The sequence below is a fragment of the Podarcis cretensis genome, assembly GCF_951804945.1.
Source record: "Podarcis cretensis genome assembly, chromosome: 8".
In the NCBI taxonomy this organism is placed as follows: domain Eukaryota; kingdom Metazoa; phylum Chordata; class Lepidosauria; order Squamata; family Lacertidae; genus Podarcis; species Podarcis cretensis.
In genome coordinates, this window is record NC_137177.1 from 26,124,955 (window position 1) to 26,148,814 (window position 23,860).

Here is a 23,860-nt window from a genome sequence, read left to right on the forward strand (position 1 = left end):
TGAGTAATGCTCTGTGCATGTCAGGGGGGAGATCCTGCCCCCCTCTGAAATACAATTTGCTCATGCATGCAAGGGGAAGCTCCTCCCACCAGAATCTGGCTTTCTTTTCCTCTCCTTCCCCACTGTCCCAAATCTATACCACTGCGGTGGTGTGTTAGACTCTTGACATGAAAGACCTGGGTTTAAATCTCCACTCAGCCATAAAGCTCACCGGGTGGCCAGTCACTGCCACTAAGTCTAACCTGCCTCGCAGGGTTGCTGTGGAGATTATACAAGGGGAAGAACCATGTATGCCACCTTGAGCTCCCTTTCCCTTCTCATCACACCCTGGGATTCAGTTCAGCAGCCTTTTCCTTTGACACCTGGGCTCAGAGCAGAGTGACGTCATCAAGTCCTGTTCTGTGGTGCAACCCTGAACGTGTAAGGTGTTTGTCGAAATAGCAAGCCAGAGGCTGCAACTGCAGATACGCCATAAATCTCCTTGACTCCTGCCTTTTCCCTTCTCCTGCACAGGGAACCCTTGAGCTTTCCCCTCTTGTCCTTCCCTATTGAGGTAGGCTAGCTACTTCACACCTCTTTCACACCATACATTTGAAGCCCTTTGATACCACTTTATAAATGGTCACTGCTTGCCCCCAAAGAATTCTGGGAGCTGTAGTTTCTCGAGGGTGCAGGGAGTTGTTAGGGAAAACCCCTTTCCTCCTTCTAGAGTTGCAATTCCCAGAGTGGTTTAACAACCAATCCCTCTTCACAGGGAACTCTGGGAACTGGAGCGACCCTCTGGATTGGTTGTGAGTAAGAAAGCAGGAAGTTGGGTGCTGACTGAAGGTGGACTGAAGTTGGTGGGCGGTTCTCCACTTGCCCTAATGGTCCAGCCTCAAACTTGCTTTTACACTCCTCTTTTGCATGACTGGTGCTGTGTTGACAAGGATCTCCACTTGAAAAATTGAGCTTGACTATGTATGTATGTATGAACAAACACCCAGGCTGTTTTCTGCACAGTTGCCAAGTAAGAAACCAGTTTGGTTCCGAGCAATGAATGCAAAAGGCACTGGCGTTAGGGAATGATGCTTAGGCGCTTGAGGCATTAAAAAAATAAACAAACCCAGACTTTTGTTTTACTAAGCTCTTACAAGAATCCCTTAGCACTCTCCCCACATCCACTCCCCATAGCAGAATTCTGGCTCCAGGCCTGCTGAACAGATGCCCTTTCTGTCCCATGGCCAACTGGCCCTACGGTCCAGAAATCAACTGAAGTGCAGAGAAGCGAAGACTTGGATTTTTCAGCCTCTGGCCTGGGGAATGCTTCTGTTGAGACAGCTTAACAGCTAACAACTTCTCCTTGCTGTAATCAATATGTTCTGCTTTCCTGGCATTGACAGGAGGAAAGGTTTTGGTGGCTCGGTAGGGGGTGGCTGCCCCCTCTTCCCATCTCTCCCCCCCCACTCCGCCTTGGGGACTCCCCTGCTAACTCTGCCCCCCTCTTGCTTGGCAGGATTCCAAGAAGCAGATTGAAAAGGCCTGGAAGGATTATGAGACCAAAGTGTAAGTAACTCCTGCTGCCTCTGGCTCATTTCCCCATCTCCTCTCAAACAAAGGTGTTTTGTTGTGGGTTCAGTGGCATGGGAGGTGGCAGAGCTGGCGTCAGCCAATGAGATGGCTATTTATTTATCTGTGCCGCTGTGCTTTCCAGTACCATTCTGGTGGCTGTGCTAGAACCTGTAGCTTGCCAGCAGAAGGTCCCCAGGTTCAATTCGTGGTGTTCTCCAGGAGGGACTGGAAAACGCTCTTTTCTGATATCTTGAATAGCTGCTATTTGTCAGCATAGATGAAAGGTGGACCTGTGGACCCTTCGCATGCTATTGAACCATAACACCCATCCCCATTAACCATTGTCCTTGCTGGCTGGGGCTGGTGGGACTGTTTGGGGACACCAGGTTGGGCAAGACAGTTCTAGATCCTCTGAAGCCTCCAGATCCAACTTGGGGAGGAGGATGAGATCTGCAAGGGGCTGATGGGAGTTGTAGTCTAGCAACATCTGGAAAGCTGGTTTCTCCATCCTTGCATGGGTAATACTGAGCTAAATGGACCAGTAGTTTGACTCTTATGTTTCCTAGCTCTGATCTCCATTATATTTCTGCGGGATCTCCCCCCCCCCCATAAAAAACAACAGAAAAGTGTTTAGTTGTTGCATTGGTCCCAGAGGTAATGAAATGAGCCACAGCAGTTGCATACCATGGGTGAATTTTAAAAAACACCCCTACTTAACACGTGACAATTTTCTTCTGCCATGTAGCTGCTTGCTTGCAGCCTGTATGAATACAACTGTGGTAGGATCACCACTTATGTACCACCAAGGTAAAAAGGATAGAAGACACATGCCTGTGTAGAATTGCATGCTCTAATTTGTATGTATGGGTGCCAATTTAGAAATAATTACTATTATGTAATTAGACATATAATATATAGTGCAGCCTGCCATAACAGGAAAGGCTGTGAGTTGTGTTAGAACATAAGAGGTGGCCTGCTGGATCAGGCCAAAGACCCATCTAGTACAGCATCTTGCTCTCACAGTGGCCAAACTGGATGCGCCAATGGGAAGCCCACAAGCAGGGCATTGGGTGCAACCGTGCTCTCCCCAGTTGTATTCTCCCCAGCATCTGGCATTCGGAGGCAGGCTGGCTCCTAGTACATCTAGGCTGGTGGCTGTCGCAGGCTCATACACAGTCGCCATCATCTCTAAACCGTGGGTGTGGTTGGGATGGGGAACCTGTGTCCATCCAGATGTTGTTGGACTCCAACTCCCATCAGCACTCCAGTCAGAGCACAGCCAGTGATCAAGGCTGATGGGAGTTGTAGCTGTTGCATTATCTTTGGCATTCCTCATTCCCCTAGAGCAAAGATGGAAAAGGAGAAGGAGCGAGCCAAGATATCTGGAGTCATTCAGGCCGAACCATCGGCTGCAGAAATCGCCGAGGACCTGCAGAAGGAGCGCCGCACTTTCCAGCTTCAGATGTGTGAGGTAGGAACTCCCTGAAAATGATGGTGTTTATTCCTCCTAGGATTGATGCCTGACCCTGACAGCAAAGCCTTGGCTAGGCCCTGTGTGGGCATAACTGCATAGGTGCTTGGGGTTAACTGGTCCTCAGCAGCTACTTAGGCCCTTTGGCTCAAACCTAAAAACTCTGGGAGACTTATTTGATACTTTCTGGGCTGTTCATTTGACCCGGGAGTAGAAAACTTTTTCTTTTCCAGAGGACACCTTCTCTTGGGGGTAATCTGTTGGGGCCTGGATGCTATTGGTGTATTGTTATTATTAAATTGCTATTTGTTGCACTTACTAGTCGCATTCTAAAATGAGAAGAAACTCAAAGCCACAGCAAAAAAGGAGCACATAGATTAAAACCAACGTAAAACCGAAACAAAGTAAAAGCTAAAAACACAATCATATTTATAGAAAATGCACTGGAGGAGGCCACAGATATCAAAACCCCTGCAAATTAAAGGTCAAACGCCTGGCAGGGGAGAAACCAAAGTTTTTGCCTGGCTCCTAAAAATAGATAGTGATGGCACCAGGTATGCCTTCCAGGGGGAGAGTGTTCCACAAGCAGGGAGCCACCACCGAGAAGGCCTGTTCTTGTGTTGGTTCATGTGGGGAGATGTAGTCCTTGAGTATACAGAATGCGCAGAGACCAATATAGCTACTGTTCTGGAAAGCAAATGAGAGCAACTCATTTCTGACTTTAGTATGCCTCCTAAACACACAATGCACACATGTACACATACCTACAAGTTTGTTCCTGGGAGCCTGAGGAAATACCTTCTTTTTTCCAAATCATGCAACCAGGAAAAAGGAAAGAAAGTTATTAAATTGGGGGGGGGGGAGAGAGATGTTAAAACTGGTGGGGAATCCATTTGGCCTGGTGGGACACATCCTTATCTCCCATCCCCTTCCACAGGGCCAACTCTGAGAGGTGGGCATTGCCATCTCAGACATCATGATGGTGTCAGGTGAGTGATAGGTGGGTGGTCCCTTCCACTTCTCAAAATTGACACACGGCGTTGGGGGGGGGAAGGTCAGCTTTGCCACCACATTCCCTGGAGGGTGGGGGACATGCCGGCGTAGTAGCACCAAGCACAATTGAAACCAACCCCCTTCCCTTCAGCTGACGTGACCCAGTGATGCAAGCTGTGGTTTGGAGATAATGGCCTCTCCATTATGGGTGCCCTGGTGGGCCAGGATTGGTCCACAGACCAGATACTCTCTGCCCCTGCTTTGAAAAGCCAGAACAAATAAGGAAGAAATTAACAGGATGGAAGGAACTCTGATAGGATGGAATGGGAACACTCAACATGATGCCCTCCAGATGTTGTTGAAGAGCATATTCCCCCATCCCTCAGCATTGGCCATGTTGGCTGAGGTTGTTGGGAGTTGGAGTCCAACAACATCTGGAGAGAACCACATTGGCTACGCCTGTGATGGAGAAATGGGGCAACTTCAGGAGGCATCAGGGCTTAGAACGTCTCCTCGGCTGGAGGCCCAAACCTTTCCCTGTTGCATTTTTCTGGAAAGGATGCTTGGAAGAGGCCTAACTTTCACCAAAGGCCAGGGTAGGACTGGGGGAGACACAATAAAGCTAATGATAACAACCCCTCCCATGTAGGAAGGAATCCAAGCAGCTGGAAATGTTTTCTAATCGCTACACATCTCCCCTCCCCACCCCCCGCCTGTTGCAGCCCTGCTGTTCTCCCAACCAGTCATACAGCGCTGGATTGTCCCAAAGGTGTATTAAACACTTGGTGATTGGACGGTGGAATCCACAAATTTATGGAAACCACATACCTCTGGCAGCCTCTCCGCAGCATTGCTCAGCTGTCTCCGGAGAACATTTTTTTCCATTGCATTCTGAAAGATTCTCTCTGGCTCCATGGAACTTGTTGCATATGCTTAAAGCCACCTGAGCCCTGGACCTGCCAAAGAATGACTTCGACTTGGAAAAAGGAGCTTGTCTTCCTTGCATGTTGCAATACGCAAGGGAGCCTTGCCTAGCAATACGGTGCTAGTTAGTTCTGTACATTTCCTGGTTGTTTGCAAGGCCCGCAGCTGTGGACGCGTCAAGACTTGTTTGTGTCTGTTACCAAGAGCTGTCGTATGTGACTTGCATTTGTCAGAGCAATATGTGCAGATATCGTGAAAAGGTGCTTCATAGGGGCATCCAGACTTACCGGTAGTTGTGCTTCTAGCAGACCCACTGAAATCGGTGGGGCAGAATGGATACAAGCAGGTAGATGTGGAAGCAGATCATAGCCTTTGTGACTAGTAGCCATCAGCAGCCCTCTCTTCCATGCATTTGTCTAATCCTCTTTTAAAGCCATCTTTGGTTGATGGCTTGGTCATTGCCTCCTGCAGGAGCAAGTTCCATAACTATGCGCTGCAGCCTTAGTCCCTGACACCATGAGAGACCAGGCACAACCCCCTTCTGTCTACTACAGCAGGAGGTAAGAACACATCTGCTTTTCTGGGTAGCCAAGTTGTAAGGGACACATTTCCCTTACTGCTGAAACAGCCCTCTCCAGCTTTTCAGAGCTGGAGGAGAAATCAGGGGCTCCAACTGCCAACCCCAACTTTCTGCTTGGAATTGGGGATAATTCCCTGTGCCTTCTTCTAAGCCAGGATGTGACACCCTTGGCTCTGGGCCCACATGTGGCTGGGATTCCCCCAGTTGCGCTCTGTACTCTCACCTAGTGCTTTTGCTGAATATGTATCCTTGCTTCCTTCCTCTTGCTTCCTTCCTCTTGCTTCCTTCCTTGCTTAGATGGAGGCTGAGTTAAGTGTTAAGTGTGTGTGTGTGTTTGTGAGTGTAAAGCCCTGGCGTTTGCACAGCCTGCTGTACAAAGGTGAGAGTCCGATCTGTTGCTTTGCCCACTGTTCCCCTCGGGTCCATGGTGGCAAGTGACCACTGAGTTTGGTGGAGCAGATGGTAGGGCGGCCAACAGGAAGTGGAAACTGAGCCAATGACGAGCAGGGCCAACTAATTCTAGTCACGTTCCCATCCTGCCTGCTGAATTCTGCAAGGGCAGTGCCGTGGGAAGCTGACAGCTAATGCAACCCTCTGGACTGTAGGCTCACAACCACACCATCCATTTTAAGCATATAGTCTCCCCCCCCCCAAAAAAAAACCCCAGGAGCTGTAGTTTAAGGGTACTGGAAATTGTAGCTCTGTGGTGGGAAAACTATAGTTCCCAGGACTCTTTGGGGGAAGCCATATGCTTTAATAAGAGCCATATGAGGGACGCGGGTGGTGCTGTGGGTTAAACCACAGAGCCTAGGACTTGCCGAACAGAAGGTCAGCAGTTCGAATCCCTGCGACGGGGTGAGCTCCCGTTGCTCGGTCCCTGCTCCTGCCAACCTAGCAGTTTGAAAGCACGTCAAAGTGCAAGTAGATAAATAGGTACCACTCCAGCGGGAAGGTAAACTGTGTTTCCGTGCGCTGCTCTGGTTCATCAGAAGTGGCTTAGTCATGCTGGCCACATGACCTAGAAGCTGTACGCCGGCTCCCTTGGCCAATAAAGCAGGATGAGCACTGCAACCCCAGAGTCGGCCGCGACTGGACCTAATGGTCAGGGGTCCCTTTACCTTTATATGCTTTAAATGCATGATGTGCATGTGATCTAAGAAAATAGGCAGGTGATGGCTGATTGAGAGCAGACTGAGGTTGGTGGGGCCCTGGTGAACCAGCCTCCAACAGTCTCTGGCTAGCACCGGTTGCTTCTGGAGCTGCCAATCATTGGCTTGTGAGGTTGCCCATGGAAAGATGCAGCCCTCCATCTGAAACCAGGTGCCTCTTGTTACTCTTGCTAAAGAGCAATAGACACTTGCCGTGGCGAGGATGATGAGCGCTGCAGAATGGTGGACTCCGGCTTGTGAGTGCAAGACTTGCCTTCTTGTTGCGCTCAGGTCCTGCTTGGCGGCTTCCTTTAATGGCATCTGGTTGGCTGTCCTAAGAACCAGGATGGGGCTGCAGGGTTCTTATGGTCTTGCAGTAGTTTCCGGCTGTTCTGCCTGTGGGACTCCTTGGTGTAATGTTATGTACAGCTATTGGAGGAAAGAAATACCTTCCTCACCCCCAGCTGCTTAAGGCAACAGTCTTTGCAGGTCGGTGAAACAGGTTAATGTGAGTTTGGGCTCCTGTGGGGCATTCAGCCATCTTGATATGTGGGGTTTTCAGCTGTGTGAGAAATCGGAAGAGGAGGCTGACTGTTGGCTCCTTGTGAGCTGCGAAGGGTTGGGTTTTCCAGAAGGGTTAAAAGAGCTCCCCAGTGTTGGGCGGGTGGCAGCTTCCCTCTTCCTTTGTGTGGTTTCCCCCCCTTTTCTTTCTTCCTTGATTTGGGTGGAAGGGTTGGGGCTCCGCCAGCGAGTGAGTCATCCCTTTGAATAGCTTCACTGTTAAATAAATAACAGCACATGGAAGCACTCCTTCTTCGCTCGCAGCAGAGGAGCAATAGCAGGAGGGGAAAGATATGAGGCGTGTCTAGGATATCTAGGGAAGCAGGCGTCTGTTTTACTTTTCTTTTAAAAAATATTATTATTTTTTACTTATGCAACTTGTATGCTGCTTTCCCCCCAAAGCGGCTGATGACGCAACAAGAATGCAAACTGGCACCTCAGCGTTCAAAACACAGTATGCCAGTCCAAACAGATTCATTTTGATACTGTAAGCACTATGAAATTTTAAATTCTAACATAAAATATTACTGTGCATCAGTCAATATTGAATTACAGAATTGTAGGGTTGGAAGGGACCCCAAAGGTCATTTAATCCTAGAATTGTAGCGTTAAAAGGGACCTCAGGGGTCATCTAGTCCAACCCTCTGCAGTGCAGGAATCTCAACTAAAGGGAAGAGAGCAAAGTAGTCTCGCAGTGACAACTTTACCAACAACACCATTTTGAAAAATCTGTTATCACTAGATCCTGACTGGGCAATTTCCTCTTTTCTTCCCCTGTCATCTAGTATCTTCTGAAAGCCAACGAAAGCCAAATGAAGCAAGGACCAGACTTTCTGCAGAGCCTTATCAAGTTCTATCATGCACAGCACAAGTAAGCGCCTCAGGAAGTCCAGCTTCTGGCCAGTTGCCCGTATCACTTCCTGTGAAGGGGCTTCTTAAGTGACAGCTGATCACTCATGTTTTGCTGTGGCTCTCTGACAACGCAAACTAACTTCACAATGTCCTCTCTCGCCCTCTCTTTTTGAAACATTACTTTTGCTGATTGAAAACGACAACACCGAAACATTTCCAGTTTCTTCCAAGATGGCTGGAAGGCGTCTCAGAACCTGTACCCATTCATTGAGAAGCTAGCAACATCTTTACATGCAGTAAGTCATTAAGGCATCTGTCTCATCTAAAGCATTTGCAAGGGACTCTTAACTGCACCTACAGCTCTGGACTAAAGCACTGGCTTACTGCAGGGTGGGGAATCTCAGGCCCAAGGACCAAATTTGGCCCCCCAAGCCACTCTATCTGGCCCCCGAGACTCTACCCAGGACATAGCCCTCACTGGCCCTAGTTTGCACCTCCTTGAGTGTTTTGCCTGACTGGAAAATGTCCTTGAATTCTGACAGTGCCTCTTGCTGGCCTGGGTGGAGATTAAAGAGGGGCTTGTATGAGCGAGTGTATAAGGAATTATTTAAGTATGTGTAACTGTACTGACCCATATTCCTCCTCTCTTCTGTTGTTCTTCCCATTGTGAAGAGACCCGTGTGGTTTTTCCCCTATGAAACTCCATAAATAGTTATGTTTTAGGGTAGAGCTGAATTCTTTAAAAAAACAACGAAGCCCAGATTTGTAGCATGTGGTTTGAGGGAGTCCATTATAACAGAAGGGGTAAAACCGTCTGTCCTCCTTTTTGGAGAATGATCTGTCAAATAGTAATGTTTTGCATCAACCTCTCAAAGTTTGATAGGTTTGACAGTGAGATAGGTTTGTTCTGTGGGAGACTTCTCTCTTGATTTTGCACCCCCTTAACTCCCTGGGATTAATAGAACAAGTCTCAACAGCAGAACAACGCCTAAGAATGTTGTTCGGAGGTGGCGGCTGCAATGTTAGTGATGGGCTGGACCGGGTTTGTGCAGCCTGCACCTGATTCGCCTCTCAGCATCTTCCTCCCTTTCTAGCTTCATCAGGTGAAGGAAGAGGAGGTGAAGCAGCTCACTCGCATCCGCGACTCCCTCCGAGGCATCCTGCAGCTAGAGAACAAAGGGGTGAGTTTCCTGTGAGCACTTTTTGTGTGTGTGTGTGTATGTGAAAGAGGTTGTGCACACCTTCGAGATCCCATTCTGTTTTAATTTGAGGCTGGATGGCTTTAAAAGAAGATGAGTCATTCGTGGAGGTTAAGGCTATCAGTAGCTACTATTGTTGATCATTACATTTATTTCCAACCTTTCCTCTAAAAAAGACCTTAAGGGTGGCAAACATAATTCTTCTCCTCCTCCTCCAATTTTATCAAGATTAAGCTGAGATGTTGTGGCTGCCCTAAGGTCACATCGCCAAGTGTCCTGGGGACGTGGGTGGCACTGTGGGTTAAACCACAGAGCCTAGGACTTGCCAATCAGAAGGTCAGCGGTTCGAATCCCCGTGACGGGGTGAGCTCCTGTTGCTCGGTCCCTGCTCCTGCCAACCTAGCAGTTCGAAAGCACATCAAAGTGCAAGTAGATAAATAGGTACCGCTCTGGCGGGAAGGTAAACGGCATTTCTGTGCGCTGCTCTGGTTCACCAGAAGCCATGCTGGCCACATGACCTGGAAGCTGTACGCCGGCTCCCTCGGCCAATAAAGCGAGATGAGCGCCGCAACCCCAGAGTCGGTCACGACTGGACCTAATGGTCAGGGGTCCCTTTACCTTTACCCTTTTCCTGTGTCCTAGTCCAACACTCTTAGCCACTATGCCACACTGACTTTCCCCACAATAGCTGTGTTCCACCTCCACCATCATTGGAGGCAGCATGCCTCAGAATACCAGTTGCTGGGAATCACCAATGGGAAGGCTGCCATTGCACTCAAATCCTGCTTTCAGGAGCTGCTTCTTACAGGCTGCTGTGAGAACAGGATGCTGGACTAGATGGGTCACAGGCCTGATCCAGCAAGGGCTCTTCTTATGCTCTTATATCACTTGATTCATGAAATCATAGTTAATCATTTATGTTTTGATTCATTTAAATCTGGCTGGGGGTTTTGTATTGAAACAAGATTTTTGCATCACGCTTTGGTCATGCGGCTGATCTTGCTTATACAGTGGATGCTCAGGTTGCGAACATGATCCGTGCAGGATGCACGTTTGCAACCTGCAGCGTTCGCCACCCACGTCTGCGCACGCACGGGTTGCAATTTGGCACTTCTGCGCATGCGCAAAGCTTGATTTGGCGCTTCTGCACATGCGCACTGCCGAAACCCGGAAGTAAGCTGTTCCAGTACTTCTGGGTTTCAGGGGTCTGCAGCCCGAAAAAACACAACCTGAAGCATCTGTATCCCAAGGTATGACTGTACATACCTTTCACCTTTAGTAGAATTGGCAGTGTCTATACTGCCCCCGCCCCTCCACCCAGGTCCTTGAACTAGCCTTGCTTGTGAGAATAGATTGCCTCCCAAAGGGATTTTGAGCCAGCGGCCCTGTAGCTGTGTGTGGAAGGAGGAAGTTCACAATGGGGCATCCCATGTGTAGAATCGCTATATATGTTTCACATGTCCTTGCACCTCTCAGGAAAACCTCAGCAGGAAGAACTCTGGCAGTGGCTACAGCATCCACCAGCACCAAGGGAACAAGCAATATGGGACTGAGAAATCGGGCTTCCTGCACAAGAAAAGTGATGGGTGAGGACTTTCAATTGTCTTTGTGTTGGATCTCCAGAAGGTGGTGGCCAAAAGCGATGCAAATGTCTCTTTGGGAGGGTTCTTGCATCTCACTTGAGCTCCAACAGGTACTGCATGCACTTAGAGAGGTCTCTCCCCACCACCCCTTGGAATTAGGCTTCAGAGAAGTATTCTGTTGTGGTGCATCTGTGTGTTTGGTGACCACAACAGTTTCTCCAGTTTGCACATGAGGCCATGGACACCAAAAGGTCAACACCACCTGCTATACGGGATGGTTTGTCTGAACCATATTAGTGTTAGGATTGAGCTGGTGCGAAGCCAGGAAGCTTCCCGGCTGAGTGGGGATCTGATCCCTGATACCCTCATTCCTAGTCCCAACACGCTGCCATGCTGGCTTGCCACTTCTTCCTGAGGAAAGCTTTCTATGTGACGCTAGTGACCCTCAGACCTGCAGTTTTTTGCCTTGAACTTGACATGGCACAGTCTAGGAACAGCTGTTCCTGCGTTTGATAACTCTGTAGTCTTTCCCGGGATCCACCTTTAACCCAAACGTGCATTTGGGGATCCGTTCTGTATATTTGCATGGTGGTTAGTCCTGTTAGTCCTTAGATCAAGTTATGGACAAGTGTTTTCATGAGCTCAAGCGTTCAGTTTCTTCTGCTAAGCTTGGTTGATCATGTCTGTGCATATACGCCTGTTGCAGATAGAGTGCTGTTAAATGACCTTTCAAGCCTTAATTGTATTTCAAGGTTCACCTGCACCCATATAAATAAGCCAAGACCTTGAGATTGGCTTCAGAGTCTCTGCTCTTGACTCCATCAGATTGGAGGGCATAGCAGATGGGATCTTTTCAGTGATGGCCCCATATTTTAGGGGCTCCCTTCTGCGGGAGATGCATCTGGCTCCATCAGTACAGGCTTGTAAATGAGCCTTTAAAACCCCATTTCTTTTCATAGCTTTTAGCTGACATGCTGAGCTGAACGACTTATAGTGTTGCTGCATTTAAGTAGCCTGGTTTAATCATTAAATTTATTTTATATGAGCATGCTACTAGTCTATGAATTATTTTGAGCAACTGTATGTTTATTTGAATGGAGTTTTTGCTGTCTTGTGCTTCTGTTTATTTTTCTATAATAGGCTCTCTTGCAAGGGCTTTCCCCGAAAAATTAATCTAGAATTATGTAAAGTGAATGAATAAATGAGAATAAATCTCTCTGTGTATCTGCATGCGCACGGATGGGCACACACCCATGTTTCATCCAGCTGACTTTTTCTGCCACCTGTTGAAGATTGGCCTTTAAAAGCGTTTGCCTGCAATGATCCCACTGCAATAAAATTATTTAGTGTTTAGGGTGCAAAAGTACTTCCCCACACACAACCATTAACTTGGCAGGATCCTTTGCCAAAAGAAAATGCATGCCAAGCCTCTAAAGACAGGAAGTCCAGCATTTTGCCATTTGTGACTTCCAGGGGAGATAATATGGGATCTAAAACTGGATTTGCACTGCCTTTCTTTCTTGGTGTCCCAGGATTCGGAAAGTGTGGCAGAAGAGGAAGTGTGGCGTGAAATACGGATGCCTCACTATTTCGCACAGCACGGTAAGTAGGGCTTATGGGAGGTGGGTGTGGAAATTCTTGCCTCCTTGCCTGAAAGCTACAGGTGTGTCTGCACTGATGTGCATTAAGCTTTTTTAAAGGAATTCCTTCAAGGCTTTAGCGAATGTGCGATGTCCGGTGTGGGGCAGGTGTGCGTGGTTGGGGAAAACCACCGGGCAGCCCAAATGTGGAGGCTTGCAGGATAGACTTGACCTGTGGCTGGAGGTTCCCTAACTCCCTTCTAATAGCTATCCCCACACAAGAGCCACTGTATGGTGAAGAGGTCAGAGTGGTAACCCTAGAATCTGGGAGAGCCCGAGTTCAAATCCACACTCAGTCATATGAAACCCACTGGGTGTCTTTGGGTCTGTCCCTATCTCTCAGTCTCTCCTCCCTCAGAAGGCTGAAAGGGAGAGGGCGGGAAAGTGTCTACGCCACCTCCAGCTCTTTGGAGAAATGGAGGGAAGTAAGTGTAATACAGTGGTACCTCGGGTTAAGAACTTAATTCGTTCCGGAGGTCCATTCTTAACCTCGAACTGCCCACTTTAGCTAATGGGGCCTCCTGCTGCTGCCACGCCGCCAGATTCCTGTTCTCATCCTGAAGCAAAGTTCTTAACCCGAGGTACTCTTTCTGGGCTAGCGGAGTCTGTAACCTGAAGCGTATGTAAACCGAGGTACCACTGTAATAACAAAATGAAATAAAATCATTTTGCCTCTCTCGGCTTGTCCTGCTAATATCTTGCCACTCTGTTGAAGGTGGTTTCGGATGGGGCCTGTGGTTAGCAGGGAGGCTGGGCCCCCAGGTCCCTCTCCTGTCTTTGCTTCACCTCTCAGAATTCATTTTCCATGTTCCTCGGCCAGCTCCTCTTTCTCCATTCTCTTTCATCCAGTTTTCTTGTAGGTATTTGTTTCCAAACACACTGCTTTCCTTTCCTTTGGACCACATCAGCAAGGCCGAGAGGGGGTTCTTGCTCTCTGGGCAGCCCAGGATCGCCATATACACAGCCTAGGCTTCCACCTCGGGGACGTCACTTTGGTGCTGCTAATCCAGCAGTTTGACTTCACCCCCAGAGGTGCACTCCATTGTCTCTCAAGACAGATGGGAAGCCAACAGCAATTCGTTCCTTTCCGCATCCTAGCTCGTACAGTTTTCTTTTTGTTGCCTGTGTGGTCCTCAGACCTTCCTGTGGTGGTCATAACCACTTTCCCCCCAGTGGTTATGGATTGCTGCTTGTGTCAGGTCTGGTTTTGTAAATTGCACTTTGATGTGGTAAAATAAAAACAGAAAACCCTAAACCCACAAGGTGATTTGACCAGGTTTCATATGTGTCTAATATGTGGTTTGAATATGCCCTCTTGTGGTTAGAGTTGGTATTTTCTGTGCCAGAGAAAATCCTATAGCAGGGGTCAGCAACCTTTTTCAGCCATGGACTGGTCCACCGTCCGCCGTCCCTCAGACCATGTGGTGGGCCAGACTTGGAACATTTTGGAACGAATTCCTATGCCCCACAAATAACCCAGGGATGCATTTTAAATAAAAGCACACATTCTACTCATGTAAAAACACGCTGATTCCTAGACTGTCCACAGGCCAGATTGAGAAGGCGATTGGGCCACATCCGGCCCCCGGGACTTAGGTTGCCTACCCCTGTCCTATAGCCTCTATTCTACTCCTATGTGGTGCACTGTAGGTACAGAAGAATCTTGCCCATTCCACTTACATAGTTTTCCAATCTGAAGCTCAGGGACCTCGGGGTGAATAGAGGCCATAAGGAAGAGTCTGTTCACTATCCTGCTACCATTTCTCTTGCCTTTTTGCAGATAAATCGGCCTCCCGTCAAGTTAAATCTGTTGACCTGCCAAGTGAGGCCTCATCCAGAGGATAAAAAGTCCTTTGACCTTGTGACACGTAAGTGAATTTAAACCGTCGTACTTCATGCAGGTGGGATTGAGCGGGTGGGACCGATGGCGGGTCCGAGGACAAGAAGGCAGTTTCTGCACAATGCTGTAGAGGAAAGTGAGGATCAAAGGGTGGCTGTCAACGTTGGAAGATAGCTCATCTAAGGGAAGGGAAGCTCTGATCCTAAACCTCCACGGGCTTGCAGGATCTCTTTGGGAGAAGAAATCTAGGATGGTCGGATGGCACCTTGTAGTCCTCCTTCCAGCAGTTCCTGCAGCCAAGCTGGTACCAAACTTATTGCTCTGCTTTCCTTTGGGCCACATGAGCGAGGCTGAGAGGGGGGATCTTGTCATCTGGGCAGCCCAGGAACTCCATACACACTGCCCAAGTTTGTGCCCTGGGGAGGTCACTGTTGCTGCTAACATAGTGATTTCAATTCACCCCTGAAGGCGCACTCCATTGTCTCTCAAGGCAGACGGATGCCCCAAACCAACAACAACGGGTGGGATTCAACTATGTTGTTGCATGCATGGAATGAGGGCATGGTAGCATGGTTAACATCAGTTTACAGTGGTACCTCGGGTTAAGTGCTTAATTTGTTCCGGAGGTCCGTACTTAACCTGAAACTGTTCTTAACCTGAAGCATCACTTTAGCTAATGGGACCTCTTGCTGCTGCCGCACCGCCGGAGCACAATTTCTGTTCTCATCCTGAAGCAAAGTTCTTAACCTGAAGCACTATTTCTGGGTTAGTAGAGTCTGTAACCTGAAGCGTATGTAACCCAAGGTACCACTGTATTGGCATTTACCTAACTCTTACAACTCATTTACCTACAGGTTGTTTTTTTTTAAAAAATAAAAACCCCAATATTTTCCTAAACGTTATCAAGAGTATTGATAACATCAAGCAGTTTTTCTGAAGCAAAACACTTGCTGCTCTGCAGGCTGATTTGAACTTTGCCCCAGAGGTCAGCTGCAAATCAGTTTCATCTGAAACTCTGAAAAACAAACATTTAAATATGTTCTTTTTTAAATAGTGACTTGGGGAGTTGTATTTTTTTTAAAAAAATATGCAGCTTAAACTAAACCTACAAACATTTTCCGTTCTTGTAAATCATATAGATATCATTGCCCACTCCACAATATACGATGCATAATAAATAAGAAAATGCAAACACTTGAACTGTATCTTGGAAATCTGTTGTTTCAAAATATCACAAACAATATCATTTCTTAATGAATCCTTCAGAATTTGCCTTCCCAGAATTGTTGTAATATATTTTTAACCTATCATTGAGAACTGTGAACTGTTGTGAAAGCTACAAATATATATGCCTGACTTGGTTTGTATTAGCCACATGTAAAGGGTTTGTTCTTAACTATTGGTTGGTCTTTGGGTGATTTGCAGTAGATCACCAAGGACACATCACTCCCAGTATTCTAACAACAGCAACAAAACCAAAATGAAAAATAGAATTCTAAAATGAATAAAACTTCGGTGGAAGAAACCAGGACTGTATTTTTGTGTGAAAGGACTGTGAGCACATTTCTGCTACCAAATACAAATTTCTGGGCTGAGACGACACGCACAGGTGCCCTGTTCTTTAGTTCTGTGTATGCCCACCCAATTTATAAGTCTTTTTCTTCTTTTGCATGAAGTTGCACACATATGCTTAACATTTCTGCTCTTTGCTCTTTATGCGTAGAGGCTGGGGACTATGCAGGGGTTGTCCCAGCCCTAGATTGAGGGACTGTCCAGGATTTGGCTTAATGCAGATAACAAACCCCTTTAATTTCCCCTGGTCCAGGCAGCATTGTCCTCCAGCTACTGCTGTCCCACAACTTCTCCATAAATCCAGAGATTCCTTAGGCAATTGATATAGATCTCCTATTCGGATTGTCAAAGTGTAGGGAATCTCCATATTTAGGGAGGAGAAATTAGGGGCTGCAGTAGTTGGAGGAGGGTTTGCAGTCTGCATTAAGCCACAGTCTGAACTGGCCCTGATATTCAGGCAGCTGCCAAAGGGTCTAACACTTCCTACCATTTGGGAACATGCAGCTGCATTGAGGGGACAGTTCTTTGCAGCTGAGATTGCAAGATTCCTGGACTGAGCAGCTGGATGGCCACTGAGCTCCCTTCCCATTTTAAAATGCCATGAACTCTGGTTGTCGTTGTTGTTGTTATGCTACAAATTGAGAGAAGTTTCATGCTTCTTTACTCTTTCACCCATCCAAGTTTCTTCTCCTTGCAGATAACAGGACTTACCACTTCCAAGCAGAGGATGAGCACGAATGTATTGTGTAAGTCCCTTGCTGCTTGTTCTCTCTGCCTTAGGCCTCCCGCCCCTCTGATTGGGGAAAACGGCTTGTAGCATTAGTGAGGGGAACAAGCATTTGCTAAGGGGGAAATAAATATGTTCTTACTTCTGTTCCTGCTGTTACATCCCTGGTTTGGTTTGTTTTTCTCTCCCAAAGGGCCCATTGTCAGTGGTAGAAAATCTGCCTTGCATGCAAAAAGATGTCATGTTCAACCCCTGTCATTTCCACATCCTGGTCTGAAACCTTCGAGAGCCGCTGCCTGCCAGTTTCCCCCAAACTGTCCTGGGAATGATAGTTCGTGGCGGGTACCAAGAGCTGTTAGGAGACCCCTGTTCCCTGCACGGAGCTACAGTTTCCAGAGCGGTTTAAGAGTCCGCCCCTCTACCCAAGAAACACTGGGAATTGTAGCTCTCTGATGAGAACAGTGGTCTCCTAACAGCTCCCAGCACCCTTAACACGCTACGGTTCTTGGGAATCATTTTGGGAAGGCTGTGAAAGTGGCAGAATCACTGCTTTAAATGTATAGTGCGGGTGGGATGTCAGTGTGGACAGTAATGAGATAGGTGACCCCAGTGGTCTGCTATTTCAAATGCCTAGTAACATTTTATCTTTAGGTAATAGTACCATAAGATCTGGAGGGCAATATCCTGATATTTATAAATAAAGCAAATCTGTTTTGAAACGTTACTACCTCCCAACACTGACAGTTATTTTTTCCATGAATAAAACAACCCAAATTTTATGTTTTGTGTGTCTGTGTTAAATTCGTATTCACCTGTATTGGTTTTTTTAAAAATTCTTGAATGTTACTGAAGTATGCGCTCTTATTTAAAGAAATGAAAATATTTCTTTAAATGTAAAAAAGGTCTTTCTTTAGTGACTGCAGTCACTAAAGACATTTGTCCTGGCCTGCAAATTAAATGGGTTCTTGATGGGTGTTCTTTCCCACGAACCAGGTGGGTGTCGGTGCTCCAGAACAGCAAGGACGAAGCACTCAGCAATGCTTTCAAGGGGGACCCAGGGGGGTGCGTGTCTTCGGCCAGCAGCATGGCAGATGGGGGGCTGCAGGAGCTCACCAAACTCATCATTGGCGAGGTGAAGAACATGCCAGGCAACAGGCAATGCTGTGACTGTGGAGCCCCAGGTAGGTGCAGCAGGGATGGGTGCTGCAACACAGCATGAAAGGATGTGGATGCCATTGCCTTATCCAGATTTTCCCAGTACAGTGGTGCCTCGCAAGACGAAAAGAATCCGTTCCGCGAGTCTCTTCGTCTTGCGGTTTTTTCGTCTTGTGAAGCAAGCCCATTAGCGGCTTAGCGCTATTAGCGGCTTAGGGACTTAGCGGATCAACTGATAAGCGGCTTAGTGGATCAGCTGTTAAGCGGCTTAGTGGCTTAGCGGATCGGCTGATAAGCGGCTTAGCGGATCGGCTGATAAGCGGCTTAGCGGATCAGCTGTTAAGCGGCTTAGGGGATCAGCTGTTAAGCGGCTTAGCGGATCAGCTGATTAGCGGCTTAGAAAAAGGGGGGGGGAAGGAAAAAAACCCACAGGAACTCACAAGACATTTTCGTCTTGCGAAGCAAGCCCATAGGAAATTTGTTTTGTGAAGCACCTCCAAAACGGAAAACCCTTTCGTCTAGCGGGTTTTCCGTCTTGCGAGGCATTCGTCTTGCGGGGCACCACTGTACTTTCGCCGCCTTAAAATTGCAGCAGGGAGAAGAGGAATGCTTATCTGAGCAAAATCCACTTTTGCTCTGCAACACACACCTGCATTTGCAGACCATGAAGTCGTACTTTTCTGGAAGGAAGATTTTAGAAAATCTCCAGAGATTGCTGCTTTTGTGTATGTGGTAGCCCCTGGCTAGAGGATGTCATGCACGCTACATAGTATACTAAAACTGTGAAATAAAAGCGGACACGGAGCAATGGATCCAAACTACAAGGAAGAAGATTCCACCTAAACATTAGGAAGAACTTCCTGACAGTAAGAGCTGTTCGACAGTGGAATTTGCTGCCAAGGAGTGTGGTGGAGTCTCCTTCTTTGGAGGTCTTTAAGCAGAGGCTTGACAACCATATGTCAGGAGTGCTCTGATGGTGTTTCCTGCTTGGCAGGGGGTTGGACTCGATGGCCCTTGTGGTCTCTTCCAACTCTATGATTCTATGATTCTATGACCCCTGTCAGTTAAGTCCAGTGGTGAACGACTCTGGGGTTGCGGCACTCATCTCACATTACTGGCCGAGGGAGCTGATGTTTGTCCACAGACAGTTTTTCCAGGTCATGTGGCAGCATGACTAAACTGCTTCTGGCAAAACCAGAGCAGTGCACGGAAACGCCGTTTACCTTCCTGCCGGAGCAGTACCTATTTATCTACTTGCACTAAATACCTAGGCAAAAATATTTAGAGAAATCTTTAGCAGTGATATGGATATTACTATATATCTGGTGTCTGGTACAGACATATCTGTAATGTTTAATGCCACTAAATTTGCAGCGAAAGCTGCTCAGCTTTAGACAACGACATGCATCCATGCTCGAACATAAGATTTTGTTTTTTATGTACAGGGGTTGACAGTTTTGCACATGTCCAATTGACATGTGGGTCTTTTTGGACCCAGAAGAGGGTGGTGGTGGGCTTATGGGCGCTCCACCAACACATTCAGGGGCCAGGAATGGACCCCGTATACAAAATGGTTGCCACTTGTATGTTTTTATTTACTGTGTGGGTCAAGCTTTTATTTTTGTTAAGAAGTTCAGTTCTTAAGTTGTTTGGCTACAACTGTATTTGGTTGCCTTAAGAAAGGATTTGATTTGATGCAACCTCTTACAAAACCCAAGGCCCAAGTCTCCATAAGCCTTCTGATCCAATGGGAATATTTCCATTATTATTATTAGTTTTTCCTTTATTACTCACAAGTATATCTTTACATCTTACTTTATCTTACAGTTATACATATTCTTGTTTTTAGAGTATGTTCATACTTATTATTGTCATAGATCAACAAGTATTACTGTACACAAAAAAGATGCATTTTAAAAATCATAATATTCCTCATAAATGAATGACTTCTCTTCCATTTTGTACTAATAAACGTTTTGCCTATATTTGTCCAATGGGAATATTTCCATGTCACCCCAATTGAAATGGATGAGGGCTGTGCCAGAGAGTCTCTTAGCCATTGCCTTCACTTCCATGGGCCTTCCAACAGCTTGTACCCACTCTCCTTTTGTAACTTGCTTACATGTCAAGGTGGGAAAGGAATGTGTCTTGGCGGGGAGAAAACGCCTTTTTCATGTAGCATCTCTGTACTTGGCTTCTCTCTCAGATCCCACGTGGCTCTCCACCAACCTTGGCATTCTGACATGCATTGAGTGTTCAGGGATCCACCGTGAGTTGGGGGTGCACTACTCCCGAATCCAGTCTTTGACCCTGGATGTGCTCAGCACTTCTGAACTGCTGGTAAGCACAAAGGCTGTGTGTTGGAAACAGAGGGCGCCTTCCCCCACTTCTGTTTTGCCTCCTTACTTCTCTCTTTTGTAGCGACACTGCCAAAGTTGCTTCCTCCATGCTGGCATCAAGTTCTTTGGCATCCTGAACTCACCGGCACAACAGCTAAATCTGGTGTAAAACCAGGTATTTTTGTGCCTACAAATGGATTTTAAATCTAGCAGGAACCGGCTAAGTGCCCTTGGGGTTGCTTTAGATGAGGGGTAGGGGATCTCTGGCCCTCCAGGTGTTGCTGGACTCCCAACTCCCATCATCCCCAGCCAGCATGGCCCAGTGGTCAAGGGTGATGGGAGTTGTAGTCCCAACAACATCTGGAGGGCCATAGTTTCCCCAGTCCTGCTGCTTTAGATCTCTTCTTGCATGACAGTGGCTGCTGTGTTCCTAAGAGCAGCACATTGTCTGTAAAGTGACGCCGCCAGAAAAGCCAGAAGCTTGATAGCCCAAAATAGGAATAGGCAACCTGTGGCCCTCCTAAAGCTGCTGGACTCCAGCTCCCATCACCCCCAGCCAGAACAGTCAATACTCAGGGGTGATGGAAATTGTAGTCCAACGTATGTTCCCCACCCTGGCCCTAAAATAAGGAAGGAAAGGCTCCTTGTGGAGAATTAATCAGGGACCCCTTTTCCTTTTTATAAAGGTAAAGGTAAAGGTACCCCTGCCCGTACGGGCCAGTCTTGACAGACTCTGGGGTTGTGCGCCCATCTCACTTAAGAGGCCAGGGGCCAGCGCTGTCCGGAGACACTTCCGGGTCACGTGGCCCGCGTGACATCGCTGCTCTGGCCAGAGCCAGAGCCAGAGCCAGAGCCGCACACGGAAACGCCGTTTACCTTCCCGCTGGTAAGCGGTCCCTATTTATCTACTTGCACCTGGAGGTGCTTTCGAACTGCTAGGTTGGCAGGCGCTGGGACCGAGCAGCGGGAGCGCACCCCGCCGCAGGGATTCGAACCGCCGACCTTTCGATCGGCAAGCCCTAGGCGCTGAGGCTTTAACCCACAGCGCCACCTGCGTCCCTCTTTCCTTTTTATACTCTATGCCTTTTCATACCTTCAGGGTGGTTGTGGGGACTTAAAATATATATTGGGTTAAAATGCCGTCATATTCTTTTAGCGTAGTTTAGATTTTCAGGGATAAGAGAAAGTAATCAAAATGCATAAACATATTCTAGAAATGTAGCCAGAGCAAATCATCCCATCACTGGTGCTGCCCAAATGTCTGAGGCAACATGTACAGAAAGTTAAGCAGCAAAGAGTTTCCTAAATCCTCTTATCTCTGTCCTCCTCTAACGGCTCCCTAAGCAAAATAGATTTCACTTGCTGTCCGGAGTAGAGAAGGGTGAGGGAGGTCTTTTGCCTTGGATTGCCATACCAACTAGCCAAATGGACACCTATGGGAAGCTCTTCTTTCTACAGTATTATTATTGTCACATGGCATCCTTAGGCAGCACCCACTGCTGATGCCTGCCCTGGGCCTCCTTTTCATTTTCTACCCCCCTGGCCAGACAGTTGGGTCTAGCCTACGTTCCCATTTCCCACAATGCCCTGTTTCCCTGGGGCATTGTGGGGAGTGTTTTTAATGGTGCACTCTCATCGCTTCTCAGAGCACCACTGATCCTCCCAAACCATTGTCAGGAAGCCTGGAAAGGCCTCTTAAAACAGAAGAGGGGGCCCGGCGGGGAGAGATTTTGCCCAGGACCTCCCCTCACCCACCCACCCAGAGCCTGTATGTCCTCGATGCTTCATGGAGTTACGTCTCCCCTCCAGTAACACCGGTTCCTTTCCTTGTTCTTACAGCTGGCAGTCAGCATTGGCAATGCCAAGTTTAATGAAGTCATGGAGGCCACTTTGCCAGTTCCCATTAGCCCGAAACCCTCCTCAAGCAGCGATATGTGAGTAGAAACTGAAACGAGCGGGGTGTGTGTGTGCGTGCATTGGTTGTAAACCAGAAGGTTGGCGCTTCAAGCCCACCCTGGGACAGCTGTGGGCAGGGTTTCCTGCACTGCAGTGGGTTAGACGACAGGTGTCGTGTTTGAGACCTCTCCATCTTCCCTCCATGCAGGACTGCCCGGAAGGAATTCATCATGGCCAAGTACATGGAGCGCAAGTACGTTCACAAAGCGGCCAGGGATGAGCCTTGCCGCCTCTGGGAAGCAATCCGGAGCAGAGATCTCCTGGCTCTGCTTCAGGCCTTTGCAGAGGGCCACGACCTGTCCAAACCTCTAGCCAGCCCCGAAGGCCAGGTGAGCAGAATAAAACTGGGTGTGTGCATGGGGGAAACACTGGAACGAGGTGTGAGCCATGACTTAGCTAGCTGGAAGTGGTTCGGCATCACAAGACCCCATAAGTAATGGCCTGCCACATTGTGGTGGCTGGTTTCCCCAGCCACTCTGGCCAGCTTACAGCATATAAAAAACATAGTAAAACATCAAACATTAAAAACTTCCCGATATAGGAGTGGTTGGTAGAGGCAGGGAGCCCAAACAGTAGATATCGATCCAGAGCCAACACCCAGGCAGCTTACACAGGATTTCCTTTGACTTGTGTTTGGTTGGTTTTTGTCCTCCCCCCACTCCATCTGACTTGATCTATCAGAGCAGAGCTCTAGCACAAAAAGGGTTGCAAAGTACAGTATTGCCTCTTTGCCCTTCTCATAGGAACCAGGTGAGCGGGCTTTGCATCTGGCTGTGCGCTATGCCAACAAGACCTCCCTTCCCCTGGTTGACTTCATTATTCAGAACGGGTAAGGCTCAGCGTGGAGAACTCTCCACTACCTATAGACAAGGAAGTATGCAGGAAGGCAGAATTCTGCACGTAGAGTTGTGCAATCAGGTTCAGTTGGATGTGATATCACTCTGCCTAATAGTGGGCACAGCTGGTGGGTGCTGATAGAAATGGGGCCACTGAGAAATCAGCGTCACCCCCAAAGAATGCTGGGAAGTGTAGTTCATAAAGAGTGCCAGGAATTGTACCCTTCTGCCAGGGAACTGCAGTTCCCAGGAGCCATGTGCTTTTAATGTATGGTGCTGACATGACCAAGGAGGAGTTATCAAGCTTGCTTAAGGGAATCTTGAGTTTTCCAAAGGTACAAAATCTTTAGACACAAAAACTTAAGGAGATCCCTGCCCTCCCAAATAGCCTGATAAGAACTGAGCATGATCAGTGGGCACAGAATGTGAGAAATGTTAGAAAGAAATACAAAACTAGATGCGTGGGGATAGAGAAATGGAGTGTCCTGTTTGGAAGGAATGGCTGGCAAGAACCCTGAACTCAGAGGAACATAGAATGTGGCCTTACCCAAGTCAAATCATTAGTTATTCTAGCTCCGTATTGTCCACATTGACTGGCAGGGTTTAAGGCTAAGGTCTTGCCCAGTTTTACATGGAGATGAGGTAGACTGAACCTGCGTCCTTCTGCATGCAGCCTCTGAGCTATAGTCTCTCTACTCTCATTAAGTTTAGTGTGTTATTGTTGATGCAGGTCCCATTTGCAAAACGTATAGGCGGAATTCAACTAAAATTTTGCATTAGTGCAAGGGGATTTCCCCTCCTCTCCTCCCCAACCCCCATCCCGTGCACACACTATGCCTCCCCAAAATCTGCTCTGGAGGGTTGAGGGAACCCTTAAAACAGATTTAGGGAGAGACTGTTCTGTTGCACAAGGAGAAATCCTGGTGCTGATGG

General features: G+C 47.7%; 1 protein-coding gene across 3 annotated transcripts in view; it reads left to right on the forward strand.

The window, feature by feature from the left end:
- The window catches only part of ASAP3 (ArfGAP with SH3 domain, ankyrin repeat and PH domain 3), a 70,870-nt gene that overhangs the window by 35,731 nt on the left and 11,279 nt on the right, over nucleotides 1-23,860 (forward strand). For all 3 annotated transcript variants that reach the window (XR_013841422.1, XM_079985957.1, XM_079985958.1), the window contains exons 5-18: nucleotides 1,496-1,545; nucleotides 2,896-3,022; nucleotides 8,014-8,099; nucleotides 8,301-8,376; nucleotides 9,175-9,261; nucleotides 10,756-10,865; nucleotides 12,395-12,464; nucleotides 14,283-14,370; nucleotides 16,612-16,660; nucleotides 17,635-17,822; nucleotides 20,003-20,136; nucleotides 21,975-22,069; nucleotides 22,240-22,420; nucleotides 22,835-22,920. Coding sequence is in view for 2 of the 3 variants with exons in the window: in XM_079985957.1 (XP_079842083.1) it covers nucleotides 1,496-1,545; nucleotides 2,896-3,022; nucleotides 8,014-8,099; nucleotides 8,301-8,376; nucleotides 9,175-9,261; nucleotides 10,756-10,865; nucleotides 12,395-12,464; nucleotides 14,283-14,370; nucleotides 16,612-16,660; nucleotides 17,635-17,822; nucleotides 20,003-20,136; nucleotides 21,975-22,069; nucleotides 22,240-22,420; nucleotides 22,835-22,920 (1,427 nt within the window). In the remaining variant the exon portion in view is untranslated. The remainder of the gene's footprint in view (nucleotides 1-1,495; nucleotides 1,546-2,895; nucleotides 3,023-8,013; nucleotides 8,100-8,300; nucleotides 8,377-9,174; nucleotides 9,262-10,755; nucleotides 10,866-12,394; nucleotides 12,465-14,282; nucleotides 14,371-16,611; nucleotides 16,661-17,634; nucleotides 17,823-20,002; nucleotides 20,137-21,974; nucleotides 22,070-22,239; nucleotides 22,421-22,834; nucleotides 22,921-23,860) is intronic.